This window comes from Daphnia magna, linkage group LG4, assembly GCF_020631705.1.
Source record: "Daphnia magna isolate NIES linkage group LG4, ASM2063170v1.1, whole genome shotgun sequence".
NCBI classification, from domain to species: Eukaryota; Metazoa; Arthropoda; class Branchiopoda; order Diplostraca; family Daphniidae; genus Daphnia; species Daphnia magna.
The window spans coordinates 11,956,363-11,981,851 of record NC_059185.1 but is presented as its reverse complement, the minus strand read 5'-3'; the positions used below and the strand labels follow the sequence as shown (position 1 = coordinate 11,981,851).

The 25,489-nt window shown below is 39.4% G+C and overlaps 3 protein-coding genes across 14 annotated transcripts; 2 read left to right on the top strand and 1 right to left on the bottom strand.

The window, feature by feature from the left end:
- Nucleotides 1-19: 19 nt before the first annotated feature.
- On the top strand, nucleotides 20-8,234 carry LOC116920277. 5 transcript variants are annotated; one of them, XR_006646286.1, is made up of 8 exons: nucleotides 20-564; nucleotides 683-761; nucleotides 1,275-1,402; nucleotides 1,467-1,556; nucleotides 1,659-3,234; nucleotides 3,303-5,736; nucleotides 5,800-5,915; nucleotides 6,021-6,385. XR_006646286.1 is itself a non-coding variant. In XM_045173123.1 (4 exons), the coding sequence occupies exons 1-4, from the start codon at nucleotides 5,390-5,392 to the stop codon at nucleotides 7,713-7,715; spliced, it is 447 nt and encodes a 148-aa protein (XP_045029058.1). In that variant the 5' UTR covers nucleotides 4,571-5,389; the 3' UTR covers nucleotides 7,716-8,234. The 5 variants fall into 5 exon arrangements, 2 of the variants coding, with proteins under 2 accessions (XP_045029058.1, XP_032782339.1); XR_006646287.1 differs by having other exon boundaries at nucleotides 21-564; nucleotides 1,659-1,809; nucleotides 3,674-5,736; XR_004392286.2 differs by having other exon boundaries at nucleotides 21-564; nucleotides 1,659-1,809.
- LOC116920376 (mucin-2) lies at nucleotides 7,953-15,918 on the bottom strand. The gene is made up of 2 exons (XM_032926603.2): nucleotides 15,762-15,918; nucleotides 7,953-14,981 (listed from the first exon to the last, which is right to left on the bottom strand). The coding sequence occupies exons 1-2, from the start codon at nucleotides 15,813-15,815 to the stop codon at nucleotides 8,682-8,684; spliced, it is 6,354 nt and encodes a 2,117-aa protein (XP_032782494.2). The 5' UTR covers nucleotides 15,816-15,918; the 3' UTR covers nucleotides 7,953-8,681.
- Nucleotides 15,919-16,037: 119 nt separating this feature from the next.
- Nucleotides 16,038-23,926, top strand: LOC116920431. Of its 8 annotated transcripts, none has more exons than XM_045173132.1 (10): nucleotides 16,038-16,532; nucleotides 16,619-16,762; nucleotides 17,005-17,123; nucleotides 19,357-19,477; nucleotides 20,953-21,028; nucleotides 21,329-21,463; nucleotides 21,538-21,594; nucleotides 21,697-21,832; nucleotides 23,722-23,771; nucleotides 23,874-23,926. In XM_045173132.1, the coding sequence occupies exons 4-10, from the start codon at nucleotides 19,459-19,461 to the stop codon at nucleotides 23,896-23,898; spliced, it is 498 nt and encodes a 165-aa protein (XP_045029067.1). In that variant the 5' UTR covers nucleotides 16,038-16,532; nucleotides 16,619-16,762; nucleotides 17,005-17,123; nucleotides 19,357-19,458; the 3' UTR covers nucleotides 23,899-23,926. The 8 variants fall into 8 exon arrangements, 7 of the variants coding, with proteins under 7 accessions (XP_045029067.1, XP_045029064.1, XP_045029062.1 ...); XM_045173129.1 differs by lacking the exons at nucleotides 23,722-23,771; nucleotides 23,874-23,926 and adding exons at nucleotides 18,925-19,118; nucleotides 21,946-22,286; XM_045173127.1 differs by lacking the exons at nucleotides 23,722-23,771; nucleotides 23,874-23,926 and adding exons at nucleotides 18,925-19,118; nucleotides 21,946-22,286 and having other exon boundaries at nucleotides 19,198-19,477.
- The last annotated feature ends 1,563 nt before the right edge of the window (nucleotides 23,927-25,489 follow it).

Here is a 25,489-nt window from a genome sequence, read left to right as displayed (position 1 = left end):
CTTCGTCTGCTTTGCAACTTCTAGGGCACTTAATAACTTCTAGGGTTTTTTCCGTTTTTATACCATTTTGCTTTTAGACCAAGGGAATGCATTTTTAAAAAAAATTTATTCAGCCTTAATTGCTCTCAGGTAAAGTAGGTAATGGTCTCAAGTAATGTGCGTTACTCCCAAGTCCCAACTCCCAAATAATCCAGTTCGCAGTTCCGGAGTTCCCTTGGGAAAACAAAATTTTTTTGGCCATCTTCGTCAATCGGTCAATGACAACGACTACGGTGGAATCCGGTGTTATTTACTATATTTTACGATTTTTCAGGGTTTTCTAAATTTAAAATATTGTTTTTTTTCTGGACTGTTTATGAATGATCAGAGTCAGAAAACTAGGTTCTATGACTGGAATGATGAAATTTGTAAATCTAAGTTTTTTGGGCTTTGATCTTTGCAACGTTGCAGTCATCCCCATCCTTTCAAAATGGAAGTAGTGCCCTCTAAACACCGCGTTTATTGAGAACGAGAGACGCAAGCATGCAAGCCTCGTGTTTCGTGGTTTATTTGCGGTTGCAAAATGTAAGGCTTCGTGTTTGTCTTATTAGTAATATCGATTTTTTTTGTTGTAAGAATTATCAAGAGATAATGCCTTCATTCTTCCATTTGCGTTAATCTGCTCTTGCATATTTTCGAGTAGGAAGTGAAGGAACAAAACTGCCATGCTTCTCATTTTTGCTCGTGCACAGGCTCTGTTCTATGTTTGCGAAAATTCCAAGGTAAAAACTTTTTTAACTATGTTTTTTTTAACTATGGCCAATGGCCATAATTTTTTCCATGATAATAGGGTAACCTCTCAAAAACTAAAAGCTGTTGTAGTAAAAAAGGCCCCCCTTAAAATGAACTTTAACCTTAGTTGTTTCTTTGAGTTTAGTACCACTTGCACCATGAGAAAAGCCATGTGTTATGCAAAAGCAGAATAATTGCTATATGAATGTTCACTGCAGGAAAACAGTTGCCGCATAAAAGTTGTTTAATGAAGACAGTCAGAAAGTACATACATTTACTGTTTCATTCATAATGTGAATAAGTTGAGAAGTTTTGGATTCCTGGCCAAAATGTGCATTCTTTTCAATTATCATTGTGATGACACAGAAGACCAGAACAATTTCGTTTATGCAAACAATATTGTGATTGGAGAAATACCATAAATATGATGTCTTATTAGACTTTTCATAATCACTGTTGTTTGCCAGATTTTCTAATAACAGAGTGTGTGATTTCTTGTTTAGTTTCACTTAAGGGAAAATGAGCTTCAAAAGAACCCAACCAGTGCACCATTGACGACAGCCATCTGGAGCATGAGGATATCTTCTTCTGGATACTTCTCAAAATCATTTGCTCTTCAAATTAAAAAAATGTAAGCTTGTCAGTCATTCTTAAACAGAATTTTTATCTAATTTTTTCTCTCTTGATTTTTAAAGCTGATGAGATTTATCAGGTTTCTGGTAACAAAGTCAAGTTTCTGCTCCCATTGTGTGGCAGTGCATAACATAGATTTTTCTGTGCAAGCGGTATGTATTTCCTTTCATTATAGTACACATTTTAATATTATCTTCCATCTACTCCAGTGTTTAAGTGCCTAAATATCTTCTTTGTTCATTTCAATGAATTAGAACTGTGATCCTCAAGTCCAAATTCAGGAAACTTGGTCTTCGCCAATATGCGACTATTAGCTTGCATGACGTCTCCCCTCTATTTTCACCTCTTCGCTTCCTGATTTGCTCGGAAAACACACGGAAAATGTCCTTGGCAATTACAAATAAGGTAGGTCTCATTTGCCTTATTCGGTTATTGTTTATTATCTTCTTCCATACGTGTGGTAGCAATTAGAGCCATGTCCATCAGTATATCGGCAGACTGATAATTCCGAGAGTGTGGGTATAAAATACGGTACCAATAGTATTTACTTCAATTATGATGCGTCGTACCCGCTAGACGGCCCCTTTCTGTTTCTGATGGGCACGTTTTACCGAAAGAATTGCCCTGGCCTATTGAATCGATTGCGTTCTCAGTAGACATTTTAAAAAATCATCGCGTCTGTTTGGTCTCAACGATTTGCCATGTAATTTTTTCGCCACCAACCATCCCTTTTAATTACGCCACTTTCAATTACTTCCAACAGAGGACCCAACCTTAATCGAGCGTTCATTTTATGGCTTGTTTATTGGTCACTGTAGTTCGTTTGCGTGGGTAGCTATGAACATTCAAAAACTCGACCTCCTAAAGCAATAACTCAATGGCATGCGTTAAACCCATTATCGATAAAGTGACTTCTTGCAATGCAAAAGTTTTTGCCGTACTTGTTGTGTTAATTGTTTTGTTCTTTCAATATCCTGTAAAAGAGCTGTCTTTCAAACAATTAATTTAAAATGCTTCAGAAAATAACTTGTCACTTCTATGATTTATCACTTGGCGTAATTGGGATCTGACTTTTAAGAAATACTACGTCTTTGTGGTTGTTGAGTTTATACTGAACATTTTTTAGTCTGAATGTCATTATTCGCATAACGATCAAAGGCGATGTGTAGTGAACTCTATTCATTACATTATCGCTGTTTTTTTCTTATCTGCTTTATCATTGGCGGTTTCACGTTCTCTGTGACATTTTAAAATAGTTTCTTCTAAATTCCCCAATTGTCGAGAAAGAATTACCAGGCCGACCTGGGTTAAGTGTTGCTTGAAAAACTGCGTTCAATTTACTTCGCTTGCCTATTGTTCATCGGTTTCGTGAATTACTTTTTGTGTTACTCGAGTATTTTTTTTTTTTCTATTTGCTGTTGTCGACGAGGTGATTCGTATGGTGGTTCCCTTGACAAGGGAATTGCTTCTTTGCGTGTCAGCCAACATTGATCCTTAAGTACTTTTATGAGCAGCAAACCTTTCCTTCATAATTATATTGTCGTCACTGCTCCCTCGCGCCGTGTTTTGCCTTTCACGATACCTCGGTGTTTTAAAGGTACCACAAATATCAAGAAAGAAAGGCTTTCAAATTATTTTCAGTATGGGTGGAACTCAGACAGTACAATTTGTCATTGAGGGGGTATGCATTCATTTGCGTCCAATTTGCGCTCTGTCCGACTGTTACAACCATTCCTTTGTGTTAGTTTCAAATGGCCAGTGAACGTTGAACTTTAAAGAGCGCATCAGGTTTGAAATTGTATCTCCGTTCGTTGCGGTACACTTTGTCCGGTAAAAGACTTGTTGAACGATATTTTAAGTACTTGAAGCCATTCTTACGTTTTTCTTGTGGTTTTCAGTGTAGCTAAAAATGTTTGAAAAATCTAATGACGAAGCTGAGAAGGCTTACAATTCGACATTAAAAGAAACTTTGCATCCTTGGTGGGTGTTGACTCGTTACTGCAGCCTCTTACCGGATTGGTGTCATCCGCACCACGATCAACCTCGACCCGTACTAAACGCCATTCGTTGCATTGCCATCGTTGTATTTTCTTGTTTCGTTTTCGCAATGATGACGTTTCATTTTGTCCGAATGGCGCTCGCTATTGTCGTAATGACCACCATTCATTCGGTTATTCCCTACCTACTTTGGTTTTCAGCCCTTCCGATTGCCCTCACTGCTCAGCTGTATTACATTTCCCGTCGCCATTATTTTTTGCGTTTCTTCAAGGACTGGGGCAATGCCGAAAAACAAATTATGATGGCCTACTGCCACCGGGATCTTCGCACCACAATTAGGAAGACGCGCATTCTAGTTTACACTTCGAAAATTGCGATGCTGATTGGACTGCTTGTCGGAATGGGTTTCGTTATCTTTCGTTTTCCTGATGCTCCATATCTCTTGTCGCATTTTAAAGTACTTCGTGATCTTGCACCGGTCCCTGTTTTTGCTTCGATTCATCTCATCACAATTACTTTTGCCGTCACTTTTGCATCTTTTTGCGACGCTGTGTCGGCGTTGGTCTTTTTCCATATCGCGTTAGAAGCGCGAGTCCTTTTCAAAGAATTCGACAAAATTTTTTTGCTTTTAAATCCTTTGATTACCGACTCCAACCAAACAGAGAGACTTGAATTTAAATCAGGTTTATTATTTTCTACTGAATTGCGTCGATTGGTGGGCTACTACGAAAATCTGAGAAGTTTTGTCAAACGAGCGAATTCTCTGTTCGGCATCTTGTGGTTTCTAAATCACGGTATGAGATTGACCATCATTTGTATCATGCTCTATTCTGTCCTGTACATGTTTCAAACTAATCCTGAAGACGCCGGAATTTACTTTGCTAACTTAGTAACTAATCTGTACGAGCTTGTGCTTTGCACTGTGCTAATGGCTCAAATTTTTCGAGCCTCTGATCGTCTACGCTCGAGGCTCGCCGTCCTATTGACTAAGAACTGGGACTTGATTACGAAAGGCGATCGAGAAATTCTGACCGTTTTTATTGATCGGCTTCAAACTGACCCTTTGGCTGCTTCTCCTTTGGGTCTTTATAAAGTCACCCCTTCATTTTTGATGACTATCGTGAGTCTGACTGTGAGTTACGTCATTATTTTACTCCAATCCAAGTAGAAAACATGATCTGCATTTTGCCATTGTCTTTGTACTTGAAGCTACAAATTACTCGATTCAATGACGACATTGGCGAAGTGAAAATTTTGTTCTCCGTTCATATCTAGTTCTCCATACGCTTTGAACCAACAACTGTTTGCATCGAATAAGTAAAATTAAGGGCCGTGTAACGTGAAAAGAGTATGCAGTTATGAATTTTCCCTTGATTTGTTTTTCACCGATAAAGAATGTGTTTTTATTTATTATTGGTTTTTTAATGTAGAACTCGTGTAGTCTCACCCGCTGCTGTTTTTTTTTCTCCAATGATGCATCATCTTTTTTAGTTAAAAATTTTGGTTAATTCTAAAGAGCTTCATCATTGTCTATTATTGCCAGAAAGACGGTCATCTTGTCATTGCGACGCATCAGTCGCGTTAATAGTCTTTAGAAAGCTGTTCTTTATATTGTAGCTCCTCCATGTCTGTTTGTCCTTACGCAGTTCAAAACCACAGGCTTCAACAGTAAATGTCCTAATGAGCAGCAAAAACTTGTAACAAAGTGTCGGTTCTTATAACGTGCATTGGTTGGTCATCTCCAAACCGAACTATGCTGTAATACAATGCGCTAGGAATACCACCAAACGAGGAAAGCTCTACGTTTTCGTTTGCTGTATTTTTCAGCTAATGCACATGTTCTTCCAAAAATGGAACTAATCTCGGTCCAAGGCATTCAATGAATGTGAATTTTCTTTGTATTCGTGTTGTTTTAAAATGTGGCGTTTGTTTCACTTCGAAAAACGCTTACGTTAACTGGTAACTCCAGTTTCTGTTTAAATGTCCAATGCTTTGCTTTTCGGTACATTCAGGCATACCACCCGGTCTCATTGAAGATGTAATAATGTCGGATCACAAGGTTAAGTATATGCAGAATCTTAAATTTTTTATGCCAAGAAAGATAATATGCGAAAGTTAGTGCTATTCATCCATCCCTTGCAGATTTTTATCCTCTCACTACAAAATACCTCATATCTAATTATTTGTATTTATCGCATCAGAACAAGTTCAATGACGAGACGTTTTGGCTTGAGCTTCTGGAGACAACTCAGGAAACTAAATTCGCCTTGTTGCCCATAACGAATTCTAGGTCGTCTCCCCAAGTTGAGATCAGATATTGCCGATTGGAAACAAGTAAGGTTAACTATTACACTATCCTATCTAAAATGATTGTGATCTTCTTTTCGTTACTCCAAGAGCATTACTCGACACAGAGTTTATCTTCGTCATCCGTGTTGCAGCGCTTCATTTGTTCCATACAACAGGAGTTCAATTTCCGAGTAACTACCGCGTTGTTACATGCAATTAGTAAGGTGAGTGATGTTCATTAACGTTAAGATAAGCTGAATTGCAGTAATAAATCAGTTACATGGGAAGAATTTTAACTTCATATCCTTGCGTATGTTTCATGCACATAGGTCAATTTAAAATTTTCCCCTTGAAACACAACCTTTTTTTATTCGAATCGTCTTGGACAAGTATCAAACACAGCTAAGATGTGTCACTAATATGGTGCATTTTGGAGGTCCAAAATTGTGTTGGAATTTTATGTATCACTGATTCCTCCGTTCTGAATGAAAGACACCTTATCCCCGTCGATTAGTTGCGTTTAATGTATTACCATTGATTGCCATTTCAGCATCAATTACCAAGTTGAAAAATGTTCAATACAGGTTGAACCATTGTTGGATTCCAAAGCCATCTTGCATAACACAATTTTCCCCTCAGTTCTATGCATCTCTTTTCGTATGCTGGCAGAATAATGAAAACACTTTCTTATTTAGTTTTGCTTTGTTTGTCCAAGTTTTTCCAAGTTGTTCTTTCAACGGAAGTTTAGCTTACTTAAAAAAACCTTCTCCACCGTCTTTCTTAATTTCATTGTATTGTTATATTTTTGTTTTATTATTATTATTTTATTTTTTTCGGCATGCTCCTTGCTTTATTTTGCCAGCATACCTCATATAGACAAGATGGAGGAGATAAAAAAAAAAAAAAAAAAAAAAAAAAAAATTTAATTAAAAAAAAAAAAAAAAAAAAAAAAAAAAAAAAAAAAAAAAAAAAAAAAAAAAAAAAAAAAAAAAAAAAAAAAAAAAAAAAAAAAAAAAAAAAATACAACCCCCCAAAAAAAAAAAAAAAAAAAAAAAAAAAAAAAATAAAAAAAAAAAAAATAAAAAAAAAAAAAAAAAAAAAAAAAAAAAAAAAAAAAAAAAAAAAAAAAAAAAAAAAAAAAAAAAAAAAAAAAAAAAAAAAAAAAAAAAAAAAAAAAAAAAAAAAAAAAAAAAAAAAAAAAAAAAAAAAAAAAAAAAAAAAAAAAAAAAAAAAAAAAAAAAAAAAAAAAAAAAAAAAAAAAAAAAAAAAAAAAAAAAAAAAAAAAAAAAAAAAAAAAAAAAAAAAAAAAAAAAAAAAAAAAAAAAAAAAAAAAAAAAAAAAAAAAAAAAAAAAAAAAAAAAAAAAAAAAAAAAAAAAAAAAAAAAAAAAAAAAAAATATATTTTATAAAAAAAAAAAAAAAAAAAAAAAAAAAAAAAAAAAAAAAAAAAATATAGAACTGTTGGCAATTGTACACTTGGAAGGAAGAATTTTGACTGTTTATATCCCGATTGTATGACAACATTATGGTATTTTCCGTACATAAAGACGGTTTGTTACTTCTCTTAGCGTTTGAAAATAGCCCAGTCAAATCAGAATACTAGACTAGACTTGCCTGTTAAGTCTTAAACTACAGCAGTGTATGTTAGTGGTTGTAAAGGAGGATTCTCTAACGCTTTACGTTTAAGCCAGTTGCACGCTCTTCTTTTTTCGTCACTCATGTCATAGTGTAACGGTTCGACTTTTATTTATTTTATTTTTTTTTTTTGCACACTTCTTATCTATTTCCCTATACTATTTAGGCACAATGCAGTCAAACGGAAGTTGTTTTTTAAGGTTTCTGCATTGGCAAGTTTGATTAAAAGTCAAAACTGAATTTTTTCTTTAATTCATTTGACAGATCGGAATCTCAATTTCAATCAGTATACGTCTGCTCAAATATCTTACGTACTTTATGGACCATGTTTTCAATGTTCTTAAACTTAAATGCACAGGTTTTTTAAATGATCTAATAGCACCTTCGTAATGTCCGGTAGTGTTTCACATTCTAACAATTTCCGTTAAGAGAGGGGAAATGGTTCCACAGTCTGGTGTTGTCAATTCACAGGATTTTTCACGTTATCAGATTTCTCTTAATGGCACTTTGCTAGCCACATGGAACTCTCCGATCACCTGAGCTAATGTCACGGAAATCGACAAAATTACTTAAAATGTTGGGAAAGAACTTAAGGTAAGTTTTGAAATCCGTACGAATTGGAATGTGTTATGCTGCTGCAGTGATTGTGTATTGGTAGTTTCTGACACCCGAATTTTATAGGCTGGTTTACATTAAATCTTTTAATCGGATCAAACGAAGACGAAATGAAAGTAGTACAATCGCACAAACAATCGATATTTGTTGGTTGGAGACAAGCATGCGGATTCTTCGGTTTCTCTAGCCTAAACTGGGATATTAGTGGAGTTTCCAGGTGGTTCGTAGTTTCATACGTAAAGTTTGACGTATATGGTGAAAGCGACGAGCGGCTAAAATAAAAAAATTATAATATTTTTTTTCACTTATTTGAATTTAGATCTAATTGAAATGGTTTTATTCTGAATTAAACTTAGTGTTGACGTTGGTGCAGTTGTAATTTGTGTAATTGTCTTCAACGCGGGATTCGTTGTCATAGGGTGTGTCCAGACGGTATCCGATTGAATTACTTTCGATCACGTGATCTCTGACAACCAATGATGTTGCGGAAATATTAGTCGCAAGTGAAACCACTTCAGGCTGTACAAGAACTTTGATAATCAGCTGTTCGAAAAATAATTCGATTGGATACCGACTGGACGCACCCATAGTCATGGAAGTGTAATCGTTGGGGTGCGTTCAGTTGTTGTAATGGTCATAGTTGTTATGGGCTTAGTTGTCGTTATAGTTGTTTTTGTTTTCGTCGGTGAAAATGTTGTTTCAGTTGTTATGAATGGTTCAATTGTGGTGGTGGATTCAGATTCATTGGATTGTCGTTGTGGTTGTTTCAGTAGTTGTCGTGGTGGGTTCAGTTGTCGTTGTTGGCTCAGTAGTCGTTGTGGTTGGTTCAGTTATCGTCGTTGTGGGCTCAGTTGTCGTTGTGGTGGGTTCAGTTGCCGTTGTTGTTGGCTCAGTAGTCGTGGTAGTTGGTTCAGTTGTCGTTGTCGGGGTGGGTTCAGTTGTCGATGTGGTTGTTTCAGTAGTCGTCGTTGTAGGTTCAGTTGTCGTTGTGGTGGGTTCAGTTGTCGTTGTTGTTGGCTCAGTAGTCGTTGTGGTTGGTTCAGTTGTCGTCGTCGTGGTGGGTTCAGTTGTCGTTGTGGTTGTTTCAGTAGTCGTCGTTGTAGGCTCAGTTGTCGTTGTGGTGGGTTCAGTTGTCGTTGTTGTTGGCTCAGTAGTCGTTGTGGTTGGTTCAGTTGTCGTTGTGGTTGTTTCAGTAGTCGTCGTTGTAGGCTCAGTTGTCGTTGTGGTGGGTTCAGTTGTCGTTGTTGTTGGCTCAGTAGTCGTTGTGGTTGGTTCAGTTGTCGTCGTCGTGGTGGGTTCAGTTGTCGTTGTGGTTGTTTCAGTAGTCGTCGTTGTAGGCTCAGTTGTCGTTGTGGTGGGTTCAGTTGTCGTTGTTGTTGGCTCAGTAGTCGTTGTGGTTGGTTCAGTTGTCGTTGTCGTGGTGGGTTCAGTTGTCGTTGTGGTTGTTTCAGTAGTCGTCGTTGTAGGCTCAGTTGTCGTTGTGGTGGGTTCAGTTGTCGTTGTTGTTGGCTCAGTAGTCGTTGTGGTTGGTTCAGTTGTCGTTGTCGTGGTGGGTTCAGTTGTCGTTGTGGTTGTTTCAGTAGTCGTCGTTGTAGGCTCAGTTGTCGTTGTGGTGGGTTCAGTTGTCGTTGTTGTTGGCTCAGTAGTCGTTGTGGTTGGTTCAGTTGTCGTCGTAGTGGTGGGTTCAGTTGTCGTTGTGGTTGTTTCAGTAGTCGTCGTTGTTTGCTCAGTAGTCGTGGTAGTTGGTTCAGTTGTCGTTGTCGTGATGGGTTCAGTTGTCGTTGTGGTTGGTTCAGTTGTCGTCGTCGTGGTGGGTTCAGTTGTCGTTGTGGTTGTTTCAGTAGTCGTCGTTGTAGGCTCAGTTGTCGTTGTGGTGGGTTCAGTTGTCGTTGTTGTTGGCTCAGTAGTCGTTGTGGTTGGTTCAGTTGTCGTGGTGGGTTCAGTTGTCGTTGTGGTTGTTTCAGTAGTCGTCGTTGTAGGCTCAGTTGTCGTTGTTGTTGGCTCAGTAGTCGTTGTGGTTGGTTCAGTTGTCGTCGTCGTGGTGGGTTCAGTTGTCGTTGTGGTTGTTTCAGTAGTCGTCGTTGTTTGCTCAGTAGTCGTGGTAGTTGGTTCAGTTGTCGTTGTCGTGATGGGTTCAGTTGTCGTTGTGGTTGGTTCAGTTGTCGTCGTCGTGGTGGGTTCAGTTGTCGTTGTGGTTGTTTCAGTAGTCGTCGTTGTAGGCTCAGTTGTCGTTGTGGTGGGTTCAGTTGTCGTTGTTGTTGGCTCAGTAGTCGTTGTGGTTGGTTCAGTTGTCGTGGTGGGTTCAGTTGTCGTTGTGGTTGTTTCAGTAGTCGTCGTTGTAGGCTCAGTTGTCGTTGTTGTTGGCTCAGTAGTCGTTGTGGTTGGTTCAGTTGTCGTCGTCGTGGTGGGTTCAGTTGTCGTTGTGGTTGTTTCAGTAGTCGTCGTTGTTTGCTCAGTAGTCGTGGTAGTTGTCGTTGTCGTGATGGGTTCAGTTGTCGTTGTGGTTGGTTCAGTTGTCGTCGTCGTGGTGGGTTCAGTTGTCGTTGTGGTTGTTTCAGTAGTCGTCGTTGTAGGCTCTGTTGCCGTTGTGGTGGGTTCAGTTGTCGTTGTTGTTGGCTCAGTAGTCGTTGTGGTTGGTTCAGTTGTCGTTGTGGTGGGTTCAGTTGTAGTTGTTGTTGGCTCAGTAGTCGTGGTAGTTGGTTCAGTTGTCGTGGTTGTTTCAGTAGTCGTCGTTGTAGGCTCAGTTGTCGTTGTGGTGGGTTCAGTTGTCGTTGTTGTTGGCTCAGTAGTCGTTGTGGTTGGTTCAGTTGTCGTCGTCGTGGTGGGTTCAGTTGTCGTTGTGGTTGTTTCAGTAGTCGTCGTTCTTTGCTCAGTAGTCGTGGTAGTTGGTTCAGTTGTCGTTGTCGTGATGGGTTCAGTTGTCGTTGTGGTTGGTTCAGTTGTCGTCGTCGTGGTGGGTTCAGTTGTCGTTGTTGTTGTTTCAGTAGTCGTCGTTGTAGGCTCAGTTGTCGTTGTGGTGGGTTCAGTTGTCGTTGTTGTTGGCTCAGTAGTCGTTGTGGTTGGTTCAGTTGTCGTCGTCGTGGTGGGTTCAGTTGTCGTTGTGGTTGTTTCAGTAGTCGTCGTTGTTTGCTCAGTAGTCGTGGTAGTTGGTTCAGTTGTCGTTGTGGTTGGTTCAGTTGTCGTCGTCGTGGTGGGTTCAGTTGTCGTTGTGGTTGTTTCAGTAGTCGTCGTTGTAGGCTCTGTTGTCGTTGTGGTGGGTTCAGTTGTCGTTGTTGTTGGCTCAGTAGTCGTTGTGGTTGCTTCAGTTGTCGTTGTGGTGGGTTCAGTTGTAGTTGTTGTTGGCTCAGTAGTCGTGGTAGTTGGTTCAGTTGTCGTGGTTGTTTCAGTAGTCGTCGTTGTAGGCTCAGTTGTCGTTGTGGTGGGTTCAGTTGTCGTTGTTGTTGGCTCAGTAGTCGTTGTGGTTGGTTCAGTTGTCGTCGTCGTGGTGGGTTCAGTTGTCGTTGTGGTTGTTTCAGTAGTCGTCGTTGTAGGCTCAGTTGTCGTTGTGGTGGGTTCAGTTGTCGTTGTTGTTGGCTCAGTAGTCGTTGTGGTTGGTTCAGTTGTCGTCGTCGTCGTGGGTTCAGTTGTCGTTGTGGTTGTTTCAGTAGTCGTCGTTGTTTGCTCAGTAGTCGTGGTAGTTGGTTCAGTTGTCGTTGTCGTGATGGGTTCAGTTGTCGTTGTGGTTGGTTCAGTTGTCGTCGTCGTGGTGGGTTCAGTTGTCGTTGTGGTTGTTTCAGTAGTCGTCGTTGTAGGCTCTGTTGTCGTTGTGGTGGGTTCAGTTGTCGTTGTTGTTGGCTCAGTAGTCGTTGTGGTTGGTTCAGTTGTCGTTGTGGTGGGTTCAGTTGTAGTTGTTGTTGGCTCAGTAGTCGTGGTAGTTGGTTCAGTTGTCGCGGTTGTTTCAGTAGTCGTCGTTGTAGGCTCAGTTGTCGTTGTGGTGGGTTCAGTTGTCGTTATTGTTGGCTCAGTAGTCGTTGTGGTTGGTTCAGTTGTCGTCGTCGTGGTGGGTTCAGTTGTCGTTGTGGTTGTTTCAGTAGTCGTCGTTGTTTGCTCAGTAGTCGTGGTAGTTGGTTCAGTTGTCGTTGTGGTTGGTTCAGTTGTCGTCGTCGTGGTGGGTTCAGTTGTCGTTGTGGTTGTTTCAGTAGTCGTCGTTGTAGGCTCAGTTGTCGATGTGGTGGGTTCAGTTGTCGTTGTTGTTGGCTCAGTAGTCGTTGTGGTTGGTTCAGTTGTCGTTGTGGTGGGTTCAGTTGTAGTTGTTGTTGGCTCAGTAGTCGTGGTAGTTGGTTCAGTTGTCGTTGTCGTGGTTGTTTCAGTAGTCGTCGTTGTAGGCTCAGTTGTCGTTGTGGTGGGTTCAGTTGTCGTCGTCGTTGTGGGCTCAGTTGTCGTTGTGGTGGGTTCAGTCGCCGTTGTTGTTGGCTCAGTAGTCGTTGTGGTTGGTTCAGTTGTCGTCGTCGTGGTGGGTTGAGTTGTCGTTGTGGTTGTTTCAGTAGTCGTCGTTGTAGGCTCAGTTGTCGTTGTGGTGGGTTCAGTTGTTGTTGTTGGCTCAGTAGTCGTTGTGGTTGGTTCAGTTGTCGTTGTCGTGGTGGGTTCAGTTGTCGTTGTGGTTGTTTCAGTAGTCGTCGTTGTAGGCTCAGTTGTCGATGTGGTGGGTTCAGTTGTCGTTGTTGTTGGCTCAGTAGTCGTTGTGGTTGGTTCAGTTGTCGTCGTCGTGGTGGGTTCAGTTGTCGTTGTGGTTGTTTCAGTAGTCGTCGTGGTTTGCTCAGTAGTCGTGGTAGTTGGTTCAGTTGTCGTTGTGGTTGGTTCAGTTGTCGTCGTCGTGGTTGTTTCAGTAGTCGTCGTTGTAGGCTCTGTTGTCGTTGTGGTGGGTTCAGTAGTCGTCGTTGTTTGCTCAGTAGTCGTGGTAGTTGGTTCAGTTGTCGTTGTCGTGATGGGTTCAGTTATCGTTGTGGTTGGCTCAGTTGTCGTCGTCGTGATGGGTTCAGTTGTCGTTGTGGTTGTTTCAGTAGTCGTCGTTGTAGGCTCTGTTGTCGTTGTTGTTGGCTCAGTAGTCGTTGTGGTTGGTTCAGTTGTCGTCGTCGTCGTGGGTTCAGTTGTCGTTGTGGTGGGTTCAGTTGTAGTTGTTGTTGGCTCTGTAGTCGTGGTAGTATGTTCAGTTGTCGTGGTTGTTTCAGTAGTCGTCGTTGTAGGCTCAGTTGTCGTTGTGGTGGGTTCAGTTGTCGTCGTCGTTGTGGGCTCAGTTGTCGTTGTGGTGGGTTCAGTCGCCGTTGTTGTTGGCTCAGTAGTCGTTGTGGTTGTTTCAGTTGTCGTCGTCGTGGGTTCAGTTGTCGTTGTGGTTGTTTCAGAAGTCGTCGTTGTGGGCTCAGTTGTTGTGGTGGGTTCAGTTGTCGTTGTTGTTGGCTCAGTAGTCATTGTGGTTGGTTCAGTTGTCGTGGTGGGTTCAGTTGTCGTTGTTTCAGTAGTCGTTGTTGTGGGCTCAGTTGTCGTAGTGGTGGGTTCAGTTGTCGTTGTCGTGCTCTCAGTTGTAGTTGTTGTTGGCTGAGTACTCGTTTTGGTTGGTCCAGTTGACGTCGTGGTGGGTACAGTTGTCGTTGTGGTTGATTCAGTGGTGGTCGTTGTGGGCTCAGTTGTCGTTGTAGTGCTCTCAGTTGTAGTTGTTGTTGGCTGAGTAGTCGTTGTGGTTGGTTCAGTTGTCGTCGTGGTGGGTACAGTTGTCGTTGTGGTTGATTCAGTGGTGGTCGTTGTGGGCTCAGTTGTCGTGGTGGTGGGTTCAGTTGTCGTTGTGGTGGGTTCAGTTGTTGTTGTAGTGGGTTCAGTTGTCGTTGTAGTGCTCTCAGTTGTAGTCGTTGTTGGCTGAGTAGTCGTCGTGGTGGGTACAGTTGTTGTTGTGGTGGGTTCAGTTGTCGATGTTGTTTGCTCAGTAGTCGTTGTGGTTGGTTCTGTTGTCGTTGTCGTAGTGGTCAATCCAGTAGTGGGTCTAGTGGTAGGTCTAGTTGTGGGTCTTGTAGTGGGTCTTGTTGTGGGTCTTGTGGTGGGTCTTGTTGTGGGTCTTGTGGTGGGTCTAGTGGTGGGTCTAGTTGTGGGTCTTGTGGTGGGTCTAGTGGTGGGTCTAGTGGTGGGTCTTGTGGTGGGTCTAGTGGTGGGTCTTGTTGTGGGTCTAGTGGTGGGTCTAGTGGTGAATCTAGTTGTGGGTCTAGTGGTGGGTCTAGTGGTAGGTCTAGTTGTAGGTCTAGTGGTGGGTCTAGTGGTGGGTCTAGTGGTTGGTCTAGTTGTGGGTCTAGTGGTGGGTCTTGTGGTGGGTCTTGTTGTGGGTCTTGTGGTGGGTCTAGTTGTGGGTCTTGTGGTTGGTCTAGTGGTAGGTCTAGTGGTGGGTCTAGTGGTTGGTCTAGTGGTGGGTCTTGTGGTAGGTCGTGTGGTGGGTCTTGTTGTGGGTCTAGTTGTGGGTCTTGTGGTTGGTCTAGTGGTGGGTCTAGTTGTGGGTCTTGTGGTGGGTCTAGTGGTTGGTCTAGTTGTGGGTCTAGTGGTTGGTCTAGTTGTGGGTCTTGTGGTTGGTCTAGTTGTGGGTCTAGTTGTGGGTCGTGTGGTGGGTCTAGTGGTTGGTCTAGTTGTGGGTCTTGTTGTGGGTCTTGTTGTGGGTCTTGTTGTGGGTCTAGTTGTGGGTCTTGTGGTAGGTCTAGTGGTGGGTCTTGTGGTGGGTCTTGTTGTGGGTCTTGTTGTTGGTCTAGTGGTGGTTCTAGTTGTGGGTCTTGTGGTGGGTCTAGTGGTTGGTCTAGTTGTGGGTCTAGTGGTGGGTCTTGTGGTGGGTCTTGTTGTGGGTCTTGTTGTTGGTCTAGTGGTGGGTCTAGTTGTGGGTCTTGTTGTGGGTCTAGTGGTGGGTCTAGTTGTGGGTCTTGTGGTAGGTCTAGTGGTGGGTTTTGTGGTTGGTCTAGCTGTGTTTGTCAGCTTTGTGGTCGGTTTAGTTGTCGGCTTGATTGTCGGCCTGGTTGTTGGCTTGGTGGTTTGCGCCTCCTATTACAGTCGAGCAAAACATATGTAACTATGACTAGACTGCACATGATTATTAGGCACTATATTCAAGGAGTGCTTTTTTAAAATTTATTACATGTTAAATATAATTTAATACTTAACTGAATGTATATTAACAAGCATTTGTGATTGTAAATTCTTTACTCAAATTAGAAAAGCCATCCTGAACTTTATGCCTTTCCCCATCAATTTTTACTGACAGCATCCTTGCATTCACCCGTTAGCCGAGACATTTGTTTTCAAGAAAATCTTCTTGTCTTATGATTTCCTAAACTGTCAACGTTTCTGTGGAGGATTTTTTTAAATGTGCGAGACCACAGAAATTGCTGTAGAGAAATTACACAGCCATTGTCTGTAACAATTAACTACGAGATATGTTACTTACGTTAATAAACCATATTTTCCATGTAGAAAGGCTAGATGTGAACAGGGGAGGCGAAGTTAATTCTTTCTCTTCCAACCAAGCTTCGAAAGCTACAGAAATCCGCAGAAATAACTAACCAAATTCCGATACTTTTCCACAAAAGACTTCTAAGTGCAATACATAACAAAAACTACTTTAATGCACTTAAACGTAACTTGTGCACTTCTGCGAAAGGGTTTGGCTTTTGTTTCAAAGTGGAAAATTTATCAGAAGATTATCTATGGATACCACTTAAAGATATATTTTGTCACCAATCAGAAAATCGTAAACATACTAGACTACAGCGTCCCTGTACCTTCTCAACTAAGAACGGTTTAATTATTTGAAATGTAACTTACCGCGATGATGGCGTAGGCGACAAATATCAAGACTAATACAGCGAGTAGTCTCATTTTGAAGCGTTGTCGAAGGAAACAGGCTAGTGCGCTATGCACGTCTGCAGTTTCTGCATTCTTATATATACTGAGATACTTCGACGTACATGTTGGGTTTTCGGCAAAGGCAACGCAAACGCAATCGTCCACACTTCCAGAATGTGGTAGTTACAAGTGCGTGGGTTGACACTGTAGATTGTACACACTTAGCAAGTGGGCAAGTTCTGGAGAGAAAAAAAAGGTTGTGCTGTAGTTAACGCTAGAACGATTTTCTGTGAATTAACGGATAGCCGATAGAATATCATGGCAATGCAGTTGTTCTCCACCTGCGTCCATGAAATTGCGTGTCAACTTAAAAAACTTTATTTATATATTCTGTATACATGTATAAATTTTATGGTTTTCAACCGAATTTTTCATATCCTTTTTAAAGTTTTAGTCCACACTGATATCTGGGTGTTTACCTTCAATTTAAAATGACAGCACCTACATTCGCATACGCCTTTTCTTTGGGGGAGGGGCTGAGTATTTTTAGAAAATTGTCCGGTGTATTTCCAGACACTTTGCTGTTCATAAAGTTATTTGCCACCTAGAGTTACAACAGACATTTTATTCTGAAAAATAAAAAGTTGTTGAAAACATGTCTCTGTCACGTCACTGTATGTTTGGAAACACACAGAACTTAACCCTGTTAAATAGAAAATAGTTTTCAGCTTGGGCAATAGATAAGGAGAGGTAATTTTATTTACAAAATATCTCTTTTTTTTAGGTCTAGGACTTAAGGTTTTAATTTTTTATTAAATTTGTCTTTTTCATTTTAGGTTATATTGCAACGTTCCAGCTTCCAGGGATGAGTATTCCCAGTGGAAGGTGAAAGTACTGTATATGAATCATGACAAAGAAATGATTGTAGTATCAGGTTCTGTCATATTTATTCCAGCAAACAAGATATTTACACTTTGAAGGTACAAAAAGGTTAAAGAATTAATCCTCTAAAAGGTGTTGGATGGGCAAGACAATCTTTTTCATTGCTGTCAAAAATTGCTCTTCTCTATCTCTATGTGAATGGTGGATACCAAGAATATTTAGTTATACTTCAAACATTAACAAGAACTTTGATACTCAGCTAACTGAAAATGGAGAACTTGAGTTAAGCAAAATATCTAATGTAATGGCATTTGGTTTCTATTTGTGTTATTACTTACAGGATTATTGACAGAATGTAAGCAGTGAGTATTACTGTTGCTGGCCTTGTTTTGTCATTACTTACACCAAAGTTTCTGCCTTGGGAGGAACTTCCTTCTTTGCTTCATTTTGTTTTCTTGGGTAAGTGATGATTTTCAATTTTAGGGTCAAACTAGAAAAATATATTCATTGCATGTAAATACGTAGACATACAATAGTATGTATGTTGCATAGAGTAACATGTTGTCCTTAAGTATTGTTCTGTAACAGTAACATGCTTGCACCTAGGTTTCAAAGGCAATTGTATGCATGTTCTGCAAGTGATTATTGCCACTGCCATTTTTATTATCCTTTTCCTGTTCCCATAGATGATCTAGGCCAGTCTGGTGTTATTGAGAACAAATGTTTCTTTTGTTGTTAAAATGACCATCTTCTGGAATCAGTATTGTTATTCTGTCAAATATTTTCAGCTAGTTCAGGCCAAGGTTCCACAGGCTATGCTAATTCCACCAAATTCTTCTGTGTTACTCAATCTCATTTACAGTATTTCATTGTCTGATTGGCTTCTTTTTTTCTTTTTTTTAGTTACTTACATTTTACAGACACATTTTATGACCAAAGGGAACTAGTGGGCCTATTCAACTTGAGACCCCATGCATCTTTCCCCTCTTCTTGAAGGAAACCTTCAAGTTTCCTTCGTTGTGAGTGACGCAGTTAGAAACTTGAATTAAGAGAGTTTGGAGTTGAGGCGGCAGTAAATCTGAACGTGTTACCGTTTTTGACGCATGCTAAGTAGATTCGATTTTTGGCTTCGAACTTGAAACACGAAACAAAAGATTTTTGGAAATTGTGATGCAGGTGTTCAAAAATGCTATACCAATAAGAAAAAGAGCTTTGCTTTCCCTACGAGGTTTTATCAAAATCGCTGAGTTTCCATTTAAGTCTCTACAGTTATAGAGTTAGTAGTTTTAAAACGTGCATCAATTTGGAGATTTCTTTGCTAGAAAAAAGACCTGTAAAGGTAAAAACTTCGATTTATGTTTTGGTCACGCCTATTGACCCGTATAGTTCACGGGGCTCTAGTGGCAAAACTCGCTATTACCCTGTAGAAACCAGGGGGCTCTACGGGGCTCTACGTTTAAATAGTGCTATTACCCATTATTAACCTAACCATGACATCGTAAAAAGGCCGGATAAGAATCCGGAGAACAATCATAGCACAATCATCACACCAGGGCCACCTCCCACCTGGTATACACGGGGGTAATAGCACTTCTTGACACTAGAGCGCCGTGGAATCCACGGGGCAATAGATTTTACCTAATATTTTTCCTTGTGCTGATGTCGCGATCGCGACATCCTGGGGTATTTCTTCAGGTTTGGCTCAGGAACGAAAAGGCGTTCTAACATGGTTGTTTGCCTTCTTGTGTTGATCTCATCCGCTGAAGTTAAGTCGCCTCTTTCTTAGTTAACCAAACATTAGATGTTAACTCATTGCGCAACCCTAACGTGCTCTTTTATGTTTTGTTTTTGTTTTTTGGAGACCTTATAAAATTCGTCTTTTTATTTATTTGTAAGGTAAATCTAAGTTTCAAGTGTACTGCAAAACCAGCTTTGTTCGTAAAATGGGTATAGAAGATTTCTCGATTTTTATGGGAGGGCGCATCGGACAAATTTTGAAGGGAAACAAAGTGACTTTTACTCAGCTGAGTTTGTGTCATAATCCGATTTGGTACAAGTTGCTGCTAGTTAAGTTTTGAATTGATTGTTACCGTTGGCTAACGTTGGCTGCAGTTTCAGGTTCCTATTATATTCGTACACCCACAGTGCAATTAAAATAATCAAGTCCAGTCTGTCCAGAGTTTATAAATTGTTAGCGAATATGCGTATATTTGCTTGTGTGCCAGTAATTTATTTTCCTTTACCTATTCAAAAACTGTAGAAAAGCGAAGGATCCATCCATTTCGAAGTAAGCGCTTGCAGCTGTGTAGATTGACACATGTTGATTGTGTTAGTGCTAGCGTGCTTGGCCCTATTTATGGTTGAAAGCATCCGCGGCTATACAGAGATAAAGCTAACGCGGTGCATCTGCTTGCCGCCGCAAATGTGCAATACACACTTGGTGTTGGCGCAAATGTGAGTTCGTTTGGTATACTACATGTTGGCGCCCATCTTTTTTCTTATCGTTATACATTTATTTTTTAAATTTCGTCAGAAGAACGGGCCACCAAATACTCTATGGGGGTCTCTTTTCTTACATCAGCTAATGCCGATTTTAAACAGACTACTTACCGACATTATTATTATTATTGCACTGACAGGTAAAACTAAACATCGATGTTGATTTTGATTCTCCCTTTATTTCATTTGACAGATTGAAAACCACATCTCAACCAGTAAACATCTACCCACAGTTTCCCTGTACGGCATCGGTAATAAAGGGATTCGAGGAAGCCATTTACCTTTCTGGAGCAACATGTTCATATCAACAACAGGTAGGCAAATCTAAACTAGACTCTATTCTCAAGTAGGCAATGTTTTCAATGTTCCCGATATTTTGTGTTCAATCTTGTTTTGTTTTTTTGTTTTTACCGTACCATGTGTTGTCGGTAAATGTTTCACGTTATGACAATTGCATTCCGCCAAGAGGAGGTGGGAGAGAAATGGTAGCACAGTTTGGTGCTGGCAATTTACGGGATTTTGTTACGTTACCAGATATCTCCTGATGGCATTTCGCTAGTCCCACTGAAACTCTCCCAGCAGCTGACCTAATGCGTTGCCATTGAAAGCCACAATGTGTTAGCATAACGCCTTTCTCTTATTTTGTGTACGTTTATAGCCAAGTCATTTGCTTACGCAAATACCTTGTTAGTTAATCAGCCAAGTGGGCGATAGTTCGTGAGAGGTCTTTTTTCATCCGTGATACGAAGTCGTGAACCCAGTGATGCTTTTTGCTATGAAATTCGTAGCTCCGTTTTTTAGCATATTTCATTACCAGGGTAGTGAGCGCTGGATTTTGTTCGTTCCACCGTCTGTTTTCTTTTTTAAATACCATCGTTTGGTTTTCATTTCGTAAAATTATGATTGCTATTTAGACAATGAGTCCCATTCACTCATTAGTCCTAACTAACCTAATGTTGGCCGGCATGAATTTTTCCTATGGTGAATTGCGAAGTTTACCGTTCTCATCACGTCCAGGATTTTCTTTCGTTTATTCGGTGATGGAACGTGCCGTTTTTTTCATATTTGTTGTGTTGATGCCTGATATCTATTGTCTTGTTGTTTAATAGTGTGTTGTGCACCAACAGCTTTTATTTTCCTTTTTTGTAGCCTATCGTTGTTGGTCGTTATCGTTGTTACATTAGTATTCATGCGTTTCAATCGGTTTCAGTGATGAATATGGAAAGGAACGTTAGTTCATAAGCTTTTGAAAGTTATAGAAACAAGTCGAATTCGATACTATTCCACAAAAACCTTACTACAAAAGAAGCAACAAAAACTGCTAATATGAAGTTAAACGTAATCTTTGCTTTTTTTGCCGAATTAGCTCGACGTTTGTATTAAACGGAAAAAAGTAGAAAAAATTATCTTATAGCATTAGTTAAAGGTATATTCAACAAACGAAAAAGAGTCAGCATAGCCTATACTTCCACGTGCGTGTAGATTTCTGGCAAAGGCAACGCAAACGCGATCGTCCATACTTCCCGAATATGGTGGTTTCAAGTGCGTGGGTTGATGGTGTAGATTGCACACATGTGGAACGTCCTGAGAAAAAAAAAAAAAAAAAAAAAAAAAAAAAAAAAAAAAAAAAAATGGTTACGCTAGTTAACGCTAGAATGATTTATGAAAAATAAAGGATAGAGAATAGAATGTGGGACGCAGTTGTCGTTCGCTTCAAATTTCCATGAACATGTGTGTAAACTTAAAATGTATGTAAATCATATAGCCTTTTTTTTAAATTCTACATCAGAAGGAGATCTGAGTTTTCACCGTCAATTTAAAATGACAGCACCAGCACCCATGACACACTCGCTCATTGTGGGGAGGTATGTGTGTTTTCTGAAAACGTTCCGGCATATGTCCAAATGGTTTGGGATTTACGCAGTGTTTAGTTAAACAAGAGTTTAAGCAAAAATATTAAAAAATAGACAGCGAAAGGATTTTTTACAAAATTGAACACTATAGGTCTCTCCTGTTAATTAATTAATAATTCAGTTTGGCTAATACGACAGTTTACTATTGCATTTAGGAGAGACATTTTTTAACAATTAATCTTTTTTGCATGTCATTTTTTAATTAGATTCGATTTAGAATTTTAATTTAATATATATATATTTTCATTTTAGGTCATATGGCAACTCCCAAGTCACAATGGAAGGAAAGCATTGTAAACGAAGCATGGCGAATAAAAAATTGTCTTATCGGAACCCGTTACGTTTATTCCAACAAACTCGCTATTTACACATTGAAGGTACAAAAAGGTAAAAGAATTCCATTTCCTTAGGGTGTTAAAGTGACGAGACAAACTCTACCGTTCTAAAATTTTTATTTTCAGTGCCAAAACATGTGAATGGTGCACGGTTAGGTTAGGTCGGCTACAGCTTTCGGATTGGTAGTTAACTGATTGAAAAAATAACAAATTAATAATTTCTTCGGCCAAGTAATATCATTGATGTTAATGGCATGTGTTTTCTGATTTTATTATTATTTACAGGGTTATTATTTACTGGCAGAATATAGGCAATGAGGATTGCAGTTGCTGCACTTGTTGTATCATAACCTATAGCAAAGTGAGTGTCACATCATGGTCACATGAAGAATTCCTCACATTGCTTCAGTTGATTGCTTGGGTGAGTGATATTCTATTAACTTAGGGTTAGAGTTGAAATGTATTCAAAACCTGCATTTATCATTGCTTGCATGCTGCATAGAGAAACATCTTATCATTTGTATTGTTTTGCAGAACAGAACCATGCTTACAACAGTGTACCTGTTTCACAGAAAAATTGTACATATGTCCTGCAAGCGATTATTATGTGTACCATTTCCATCAGCTTTTACCTGTTGCTTCATAAAATCTAGGATAGCCTAGTGTTATTGACAACAAATAGGATAGATTAGATTTTTTTTGTCAAAAACAACAAACTATTTTTGAAAACATTCAGAACATTACTCTATGAATTAAAAAATAATTTCCAATCTGGGCAAAAGGATTTTTTACTGTTGTATTAAGGAGAAACATTTACGTTAACACAAATTATGTCATCATGAAAATGTCATCATTAAATCATGTCTAATTTCTCACTTTGTTTGCACAGTTCATTCAGAGCTACGATTGCACTGTGGTAATGCTTGGATGGATTGCAAGGAAATTCCATGACATCGTCATAAAAATAAAATATGTGGTTTACTTACGTAACGGTAATTAAGTAACGGGTTTAATCGTGTTGAATGTATGATTTTTCGATTCAAGTCTATTTATGTGCCAGAACTGAAATTGTACTTTTAGAACTTTTAATGCACCACATAAATTTTATTAACAATAGACCATTTTCACGTTGCGAAAAGCAGTATTCATGTAGTCCGGCAACCCTGCAAGCCGCCATTTGTAGTCTTACTTAGCCTTGTTTAGGTGGATTTAACATAGGCTAACGACTTTGAGGACTGATTTCTCCCATTAATTTTGCTACCAGGAGCAAAATTATTGTGGCACGTTGTACGTCAGGATATTGCCAACATTTCAAGTGCCAAATTTTCAAGAATTCGCTACAACTAGTACTTGAAATCGTCGTTACAGTGAAGGGCTATCAACATTTGAAACAATAACAAACAGTCAACAGCAAATGGTAACTTTAAAAAATGTGTAATTTTCTTATAAAACTTAAATTTCTTGGTATAATTAGGAATGTAAATGTCTTCTGAGGATGCAGAAGATCTTTTACATGATTCAGTTATTGAATTATTTGACTTATCTGATTATTCTTCAACTTTGCCAAACGATGCTAAAGAAAGATATGTTGCTAAGCTTAATGAAGTACAGTGTGACTGTCCTTACAAAGTCGTTAGCCTATGTTAAATCCATCTAAACAAGGCTAAGTAAGACTACAAATGGCGGCTTGCAGGGTTGCCGGACTACATGAATACTGCTTTTCGCAACGTGAAAATGGTCTATTTGTGGGTAAAGGTAAGGTAAAACTGTAAAGTTTATTTTCAATCTAAAATCGTTATTGCAATGACACGGCAATCATGCAACGTTGTTTTATTTGTAGGCCTACAGACTTTTTTTTTATCAGAGCTCAGGCGCTCAGCCCTCGTAGTTCAATTAACCGAACATTGTCATAGGCTTTGGTCTTGCAGGTACCAAAAAATAATGGTCGTCGTTTCATTTTCCATCTTCAATCCAATGTATGTATAAATAGATAAGTCATGATCAATCTTTATTAAAGAAAAGTTCCCTACATTTGAAGAACATAATAGACCCGAACCACTGCATGTGTTCATGCACTTGTTGACACATAAAATTTGGTGACAGATATGGTCATTTTCAGTTGATAACAGTTGGTGTGTGACAGGAATATATTCTGGTGGCGAAGAAACACTTAAAACAAGAAAAGATTTCAACTAAGTAAAATTTATTTATGTTATAGTTGTTTGGTGTTAAATTTTCTAATCCTTTGCCTTAAAATCAGTTAATCTTAAGTCTAGTCAACAGATACTACATTTTTCATTTACTCTTTAGGTGTGTTTTATGCATTTGTCGTTGAGACTTGAGAGGCTTGTATTTGCCAGGTGACAGCTTAATGTTTTAACTAAATTACTCTGTAAATTTGCTAAGAACAACTCTTCATTTTTCGATTGTTTATCGTATGGCTTTAAAATCGATGCTAATAGTGGATTTTCATCGGAGAAGTTGTAGACCGATCAATGGTGGTATGAAAATAGCCGAAAAGTAAAAGGTAATTAAGTTTTTGTTCGTAAATTACACTGCCTTGTTCCTTTCATTAAATATTCTCTTTCTAAGCATGCATTCATGGTATATCGACTTTCAGAGACTTTGAACTTAATCATTGCGATGTTTGGTAGTTTTACTCTCTGTCTGGAAATGTGGGAAATTTCGCCGTTCGTAGAAGTGACCATTAGTTCGTTTTGGATGTTACACACCTGTCACCACTCTTCACGCTCATCGTACTAGCCAATAGGTCGCCGTATAATTTGGTGGCTGCAGTAAGAATGTTTGTTTATTACGACATCACAGGCTACACAACTTTGCATCAATTTTCACAACGAGTATCAAATTATTCATTTGAAAAACAATTTAAAGGAATTCGAGTTGCACTAACGTTTAAATTTTAATTAAATGCGACTAAACATCTTCACCAAGAGCTCCTGGATCTTGTGGAGTGCAGCTACAGCCGATTACAACGTTGGTGGAAAACATTCCCATTGTTTCCCCGGTCGTCGAGTTGTGTATGGAAACTTTCACAGTCGTCATCAGCTGCTTGCAGTTGCGTCCAGGTCCACCACAGTTCCCAGCAACACACGGTCCCGAACAAATGATTTCATTGATGTCTAAGGTAACGTTTCCAAATGGATTTTCGTGTTCTATCGTTTTATTCTCCACTCTGAATGGGCAGGCAGTTTCGCGATGTTTGCCCAGTTCAACCAGTTCGTCCGTGATGGAAACAATGCGAGGCTGGCAATCCTCCTCTTCATCTTCAGCCTGCCATACTTCCTGAATATCTTCGTTCGTAGAACCTGGCAAAGGTTGAAGCACAAAACAGGAAGCAACAGCAAGGCAAAACATAGCCCAAGGTAAAATGCAAGATATTTGCATGGTAGTAATTTTAAAGATTTCTAACTAACAGCAAAGATTTCGATGTTGTGTCTGAGTGCACAGAAATTGTAATGTGGAATGTGTTGCTTGAATCGCCTTATTTTATAGGGGAAATGTGAAGTGGCAAGGATTTAATTTGTTCTATGGACGTCAGAATTGGCAATCAATGGCTCAGTTTTAATTGAAATATGGGAATTTTATTGAACGCAATGCCATTTTGGTAAAGGGCGATGGATTCATGAAGGAAAGCTACGAATTTCCGAAGACACGTGCGTCTCTTGTTCTACGTCACGCCGTGGCCTTTAAAAATAAAAATGAAAAAAGCCGGAAACGGATGTCATCCATTCATCCGAAATGCTGGATACTGCAATGCTGTCGGGTTTTTGTGGTTGTGGTATTCGAGATGTTTTGGTTTCCTCTTAGTTATATGTACATCGTGTTCATGTCGGTTGGCCATTTAATAGGAGGGAAAATCTAGAATAAGGGCAGATGATAAATGAATTAATTATTTTCCTTGTGGTTATTAATCTTTTTTGTCAGGTAGGTTAAAACGACTGTTTGAGACGCAACATACACGACACAATTGATGCACAAGATGACCCAAAAATGTATCAACCATTTGAATCGTAGCTTTTGCCCGTTGAACGGTTTGTTTCTTGTATCTACTATCGTT